The 7,911-nt window shown below is 36.0% G+C and overlaps 1 protein-coding gene across 1 annotated transcript; it reads right to left on the bottom strand.

The window, feature by feature from the left end:
• Nucleotides 1-2,897: 2,897 nt before the first annotated feature.
• On the bottom strand, nucleotides 2,898-7,576 carry LOC116190439 (flavin-containing monooxygenase FMO GS-OX-like 9). The gene is made up of 7 exons (XM_031520120.1): nucleotides 6,876-7,576; nucleotides 6,427-6,497; nucleotides 5,549-5,710; nucleotides 4,984-5,066; nucleotides 4,199-4,334; nucleotides 3,872-4,051; nucleotides 2,898-3,393 (listed from the first exon to the last, which is right to left on the bottom strand). The coding sequence occupies exons 1-7, from the start codon at nucleotides 7,459-7,461 to the stop codon at nucleotides 3,172-3,174; spliced, it is 1,440 nt and encodes a 479-aa protein (XP_031375980.1). The 5' UTR covers nucleotides 7,462-7,576; the 3' UTR covers nucleotides 2,898-3,171.
• Nucleotides 7,577-7,911: the final 335 nt, after the last annotated feature.

Below are 7,911 nucleotides of genomic sequence, written 5' to 3' on the forward strand. Positions count from 1 at the left end.
TATATATATATTACGACCAATACTGTCATTACTATTCTTTGTAATAATTTGACGTGAGATTAAAAAGTAAAATGATATTGAATAGTATGTCAAGAAATGGGTCATAAACTGAAAAAACATAAGTAAAAGAATATTAAGTTAAGAAAATTACATGCAACTAAAATATCGTTTTATATTTTATGGTACTTTATACTAGCACCCACGCAGGCGCTACGCGCATGCGCGATTGCTTACTGGTCTTGGATCAAACTCGACTACTGGTTTAAAGTCCAAATTGTTACTCTCGGCCATTTGTGCAAATTCCACTATGGAATTTACGATCCAGTTCGCTGAATTATTGCTCTCCACATATTAGTACCTAAAGCTCCATGACTAAACATGCTTAGAAAATTGCTAGACAGCAAGGCGCAGCCTGCAGCACCGATTTTATATATCCAGATTTTGGTGCGGGCAGGCTGCGTTGCTGCCTAGCGATTTGTTTAGCCTGTTTAGTCCTAGAGCTACATTTAGGAAATAATATGTTGAAAGCAGTAATTCAGCGAGTTAGATCGTAAATCCAATAGTCTAATTTGCGCTAATGACTGAGAGTAACGATTTAAACCTTATAACAATAGTCAAGTTTGTTCCAAGGCCGAAATTGGTGCAGGCAGGCCATGTTGCCGCTAGCAATTTGTTTAGCATGTGTCAGTCATAGAGGTTTAAGTAATAATATGTAGAGAGCAACACTTCAGCGGATTGGATCGTAAATCCCATAGTCGGATTTGCGCTAATGGCCGAGGGTAGTGATTTGTACTTTAAACCAATAGTCGAGTTTGATCCAAGGCCAGATAATGTCGTCTATCCCTCTAAACTAAAATAGAATCATTCACCGAAAAATGAAAAATAATCATCATTCCAGTTAAATTTGTAGTAAAATTATACTCACTCATTGAAAAAATTAAATTATAATCATTATTCTTATTAAAATTTTAGTGTATTTATTTTATAAAAAATTGAGTATTGCACATAGGTTATAAGCGATCTCTTGAAATATCCATTCTCACGTCATAATACGTGATCTTTCATTCTTGTCATCACATACCACGTATCCAGAGGCAAATTTACAATAGCTATGATGCGGTCAAGTGACCCCTCAGGTTTCCAAAAAAAATTAAAAAAAAGGTTGAAATTGCAATTTTTTTTTAAATATGGCTAAACTAGGGCTCAATTTTCCAAAATTTTTAAGATAAATATAGTATAAAATAGTTTTTTTTTTGGGGTAAGGATATATGTTTTTTCGGTAAGAAAGTGTAAAATAAATTTTGATCTCAGTTTTTTTCTCACTCTCTCTCAAATGCGGAAAAGAAAAAGATTTGGAGTCAATACAAAAACAACACTCTTTTCAAACTTGGACCTATTATTTAATAGAAAATTAAAAAGAATCATAAGCACTTGAAATTCTTCATAAGCCTCAAATTTCACAATTTTATTTCTTATTTTTCTCTTAAATCAAGTCTTATTTCCTCATTTATCGAATAAGTTTCGTGCCCTCCATCAAATTTCTTCTTCTCTTATAGTTAAGCATTAAAAATATCCCATCTATAATAAACTAATTTTAAGTTTTTCTCCACTTATTTGACATTATACGCCATTGTGGAGGATCGATCTTTTTGTTAAAAGAATTTAAAGTTTAAGATTTCAAATACGAAGGAAGATTTTTTTTTTCCTTGTTGGGTATTTTATTTTGGTTGAAACAAATATCGGAGATATAAGCAGGTGATTGAATCCGTATTCACCTAAAAAATTTAAACTAATAGCTAGGCAGTAATAATCAATCATCTCATAAATCATGCTTTTCATATGAATTCTCATACATGGAATTTTCTTGTTCTCAATTGATAAGTTGCTCTCTTGTCCAAGTGCTATATATCTCGTAACTACTCGTGGTGGGGCAAAGCCGATTCCTAGGGTCGATTAACAGCTAGCGAGAATAATGCATATACCAATTACAATTATTAACCTTTCACGGAAAAAAAAGGGGTACAATTATGATATTAACCTACTTTAGATGACTCTTGAGTCTTGACCATCCGTTTTTATTTTATTTTATTTTATTCATGATTTACTGCGAGTCTGCGACCATATGATATTCATTTTGCCACTTCCATGACAAAGTGGGCCCCTCATTTCCTCACTTTTTCCAACACCGAATTATGAAACCAAAAAGTAGAACAGAAATAAAAATAGGAAGAGCGTGGAGCGCAATTATGACACAAATATTACAAGTTCAATTCTCGTCATGAAATTATTTATGTCATTTTATTAATTATTAAAATTTATATTATTTTATATAAGTTATACTAAATGTGTCTTCGTAACCAAAAATAAAAATAAAATAAGGAGAGTAAGGATTGATTCTTACAATTATTCATCCTCTCTGTAATGACGACAACCAAGAGTGCGCCTGATTTGAAAAGAAATATAAGTGCCCACATGTACGTATCGTCAATGATAGATATTTACTTTCAACTTATGCATGGATAGCTTGCAAGACAAAATTCATTCATGATGTTCTTGCATGGTCCCTGTGTACTCTCTCTAAACATTAATGCAATTTGATCATTAAGGAGCTATATACTATACAAATCATGAAAATGTTTATCAAAAGTTTCATGATGAAAAGAAGCTGGTTAGCTAATCTATATATATATATAGAAGATCGCCGAGATCTGATCGATGATGATGAAACGAAAAGCAATTACGAAAATTCCGAGATTCATTCGGTCGAAGTTTGGCGACAAATGTTCACAAGTTTGTGGCAGCTAGCGGGTAGCGTAATAGCAATTTTTTGTCACGAATTTAATAGCTTTTTGCTATCATGAATGAGGAACTGAAACTGAGCACCTGGTTAGTTGCAGTTTGCAGAAGCAAGGCAAGCAGCCATCAAGCCGCCGCGAGGCGGCGTGCATTCTCATTATGTGGACCGGAGAGGACGATCAAATATACATATACATATACATATACGAGTGGAATCATATATGGGAGTAGTGTTCCTCTTTCTTTTTTTACTGATCGAAATAATAACAAAAAATTTTCAACTTATGTCGGGAAGAGATTCTAAACACTAATTGATCTCCATACAACGACTGCTTTGTTTTCCGTGTCTTAAGGATACAGATTCGTGATTTGTTATCAATAGTTGAATCCGTAAGCTTCGAGGGTGGGGTCCAGAGGCCCGAGCTGGGTGAAGTGAGGGCTTTGGAAAGCCTGCCGGAGCAACTCCTCGTCGCCATCCCGTGATTCCCGATACATCTCCAGGTCGGTTTCCGCCTTCACCAGGGCTGACACACACAGCGACTTCCTCCACTCTTCCAGGTGAGGGAACTCAACATAATCCCCGTACTTGTCACAGTACTGCAACGAAACACAAGACATCACGACCTTGAGATTAATTAGGTTTCTTTTCCACAAGGGGCGTCCTATGTGGATCTAATTTTATTTCATGTTGGACTATTAATACCAAGTGGGCGATATACATCCCGAATTATCTATTATATCTATCTGTCTGGAGCTCTCATCCTGATTGGTTGCGCAGCCAAATTCAGGAACGAACTGTGAATGTGAATTGTATAATACTGTCTTTGGTTTCAAAATAGAATTTTAAAATTAAATTTTGATTTTGAAAAAGAGTGGTATAAATATGACTCACCATTTGACTTTGTATGAGTTATTTTATTTTGTTGTGAAAAAAGAATTGTATAAATGGGACCCATCCTTTAACTTTGTATAAGTTATTTTGTTTTGTTGTGAGTAAAATTAAGTTAAAGTAGAATTTTAAAATTCTACTATGAAACCAAACAAGTCAATATATATTTAGGATTGAATTACGTACCTCAAAAGCAGAAAAAGCAAGATCGTGAGTGTTGTGCTTAGGGACGCCAGCAGCATCCTTGGAGTTGTAGAACTCCTTGATCGACTGCATCATCTCATTCCATGTCGGCAGCGTTTTCTTCCCGGCTAGCAGCTGAGCTATCCACTTCCCTTGCGACTCGAAGAATGGGAACCCTATCAGCTGCATCGTCGTTCGAGACTCGGGATTAATTATTTCCCATGAAGAAAAATAGATAGTTTAATTTAATTATTTCTGAAAAGAAAAGAAAAAAAGAAAAGATATATAGATTGGAGCTACGTAACTTTACATTGTAAGTGTTCTTAGTACCTTTCTAGGGATGCCAACGAAGGAGAGGGAAGGGGCGAGAGAAGGGGGGAAGGTGTGCTCGAAGAGGGGACCCACTCTGTCATCATCGATAACTACTATTCCTTTGGTGTCAAGGAATGGGAAGGAATACGAATACCTACACAGCACACACATCTCTAATCAGCAGCCATGCTCGGAATAAAATACGTAATACAGTTGCATACGCTTTCATTAAAATCCAAAATATTTTAGGCTCGATTCTCGAGTAGAACTACATGCGTACTTTTATATATCTGATGCAAATAACATGTGTTGATTCTGTTAGAGATGAACATTAGTGTACCAAACATATGGACCCGACATTCGCCAAGACAGTTCATGTTCATCCATGAAGTACTAATTATTTGCTTTTCTCCTTTCTTTTCCCTTTTTTCAAGAATACTCTCACCCGAAATCAGAAATTTTATGCTATGATTTTCACTAATAGAATTTCTCGCGCTCTTTGTCTCATTTTTGTTAAGTCACAAGCCTCCTCTATAATTTTCAAAAAAAAAAAGAGAAAATTATTTTCCTTATTAATTTACTCATGGGATGCATGAAGAAATTACAAAAATGAAGATGAAAAATAAATGGCGAAAGAGAGTGTACTATAGTGGTACATGTCGTTACCTGATGAGCCTTCCTTCTATTTAGATTTAAATATATATATTTTTTTATACTTGACTGATGAGCTTCTCTTCTAATAATATGAAGAAAACACAAAAATAAATGAGTGTAAAGTGTAAGGTAAATAAAAATGAAATTACCCGGTGCAGTACAAGATAGTGTCGGCAATGACCCAAGAACCGTCCACAAATAATACTTTTCCATCCTCTCTAAGCGACTCTATCTGCCCAAAACAATTATCGATTATTGAAGCATTTAATTTCCCTAAAAGTAAACCAAATTATCATTATTTGCATAGCATAAAGAAATAGTCTATTCATAGTCATTTAGAGTTAGACACGGATCTAACGATCTTAATCAGTTGATGGGATTGTCAAAAATAATCAATGCGCGCCGATGAAAATCCTCTCGTCTCTATGATTTTAGAGAAGCCTTCCATCCCCGAACCATCATATTGGACCCCTACGGTAGATTAATTTTGCGGTGGCGCCATAAGATTTTCCTCAAATATAACCTAATTGCCCGCTTGACAAATCCCACGAGTGGAATACTTAATATATTGCATGATCAATCAGGACATTCCAACTAGTCATCTCCAACAATCTAGCTAGTTACAAATTTAAAAGAAATAAACATAGAGGCAAATATAATATAAGTATAATATATATGTGTATGTATAGATTTATAAGTGTGTGGTGGACATACTTGGGGACGAAGGTGCAAATTGTGGTGTTTACAGATGATTTTGGACAATCCTTGAGAAATGTTATCTGTTGATTTGGCGCTGAGGTAGACTTCCTTTGCTACATTCACCAGCTCCATTGATATGTCTTGGCCGCTAAGTGAATTCCCAACCACCACGACAACCTGTCCTTGAATTAAAATTCACAAAAATTGTCTCGTACAAATCATATCATATATTAATTGCAGGTCCACGCTACATTTATATGTCATCACATTTCTCTTTTTTTTTAATAAAAAGGGCCTAATTAATTTCACACATCCAATGTCTAATAATAATTCAACAACCAACGTAAAATTGCAATAAAAAGGATTAGGGCCTCTTTACTTATGTAGAATTCTTTAATTTTTTAGAAAAATTTATTAAAATTAGGAAAACTACAAAAAAATGTGTTTACTTATATTGAATTAAAATAAAATTTCAAAGAAAATTTTCTTCTTCATTATTCTAAATTATATATAGATTAGAGAAGCTCTTTTTTTAGTTCTCCAATTTTTCATTTGCCCATCATTTCTTTTTATATATTCTAATTAAGAGCTACCTTTTCTATTGACTTTTCTATTTATAAATTTATTTTATACCATCTTTTTATGGTGATTATTCCAATTATTATAATATTAGAAGATTTTCTAATTTAACATTAGTAAACATATTATTATATTTTTTTTTATGAAGAAATGAATTTAGAAGATGAGAAAAAAAATATAGATGAACAGTGAAAATCAATTTCCTAAAAGCAAACAAGCCCTTAGATTCTTCATCCCGAATCCGGGAGATTTCTATCTACTGTTTAACCGGCGTCAATCGGGATTTTACTAGTATATATAAATTTCTTGCTTACCTCATCGCGGAATGGGTCGGGGACTCGGTAAACGTGGCTATGCATTTGCTTCCCTTTCCATGCATCCATTCCTTAACGTGCAAATAAAGGTGACAAACACGAATCAACAGTGAGCAGGCAAGAAGGCCGCAAGAAAAAGCAAAAGGGAATGATTGAATATCATAGGAGCTGGTCGTGTAATTAATTTTAATGAAATCATATCTATTGACTTGACAATAAGCGTGACAGAAACGATCATCAATGAGTGAAAGTTGGTCTTGTTTTTACCAATGGAGAAGTTAGAAAGTGAAGTTACATTCATTCATTAATTCCCTTTTGCTTTTTGATAGTCCTTGTTAGCTTTTCGGGAAAGATACAAAACAATCAATTGCAACTATGAGAAATGATATCATCTAGTTTCCCATTCGATAAGTTAATAGAATGTTCGAAATAAGATCGTGATCTGTTACCTTTGATTGAAGGCTTCCTAGGGTGAGAATAATGGCCGGTTGCCACCACGACCGCGTCGAACACCTCCTCTATTACCTTCTCACTTTTCTTCTCGCAGCTCCTCACGACCCACCTCAGGTCTTTCCCGACCCCGCCATAGTTCAACATCCCCACGTACTCAACCCTAGTATTGAACCGTATCATCGGCCTGATCTCGAACCAGTCACAGAAATCCTTAAGGTACCGGTAGAGCTCATGGTGGCCCGGGAATCTCCTCGCGTCCCTGCCTCTCTTCACCACGAATGGGAAGTCGCTGTACCCCATGATCTCCCTCGGGGACGTGAGCCGAAGGGAGGCATAGATGCTACTATGGACCTTAAGGAAATGGGAGTCAGGGTTTGGTGAGTTCCAGCTCCCTAAGGGATCCTCCCCTTCCACATTTGGTTCATAGAGCCATTGCCCGCCGACATCGTGGTTCTGCTCCAAGACAACCACGCTATGCCCTTCTTTCCTCAGCTCCCGAGCCGCGACTAGCCCTGACGGTCCTGCCCCGATAACACACACATTTTTCGACTGGCCGACACTATTATTCTGCTCGGAGACCATAGTCAAAACCCCAGCCAATTTTATGATAAGGATGTTACGGAGGGCGGGGTTGGGAGAATTGATGAATTGATGAACTTTTTAAGGTCGGAAGGGGAGAGGATGGAAACATGGGAGGCATTGGAAGGTACTTTTATAGTTGAGTCCTAAGCTACAACCAACCCATAATTCATTGCCTATTAATCGATTATAATTTATTTAAACTTTATTTTGATTTATTTAATAAAAAGAAATTGACAGACGAAATGTGAGGATTGATGAGTTGAGCAGAACTTGTTTGCTTGAAGGTGACACACGTGATGATTCTAGAACCCATGCCATGCATGAGCTTGGGTTGGTAAATTATGTTAAGGCTTCCAGTTCCCCGCGGAAGGAAGTCAAATTATTTTTTACTAGTCACGCACCTCCGCGCACGAAAACCCATTAACTACTATGTAATTTATGGTCACAGAA

The sequence above is a fragment of the Punica granatum genome, unplaced genomic scaffold, assembly GCF_007655135.1.
Source record: "Punica granatum isolate Tunisia-2019 unplaced genomic scaffold, ASM765513v2 Contig00437, whole genome shotgun sequence".
Taxonomy (NCBI): Eukaryota; Viridiplantae; Streptophyta; class Magnoliopsida; order Myrtales; family Lythraceae; genus Punica; species Punica granatum.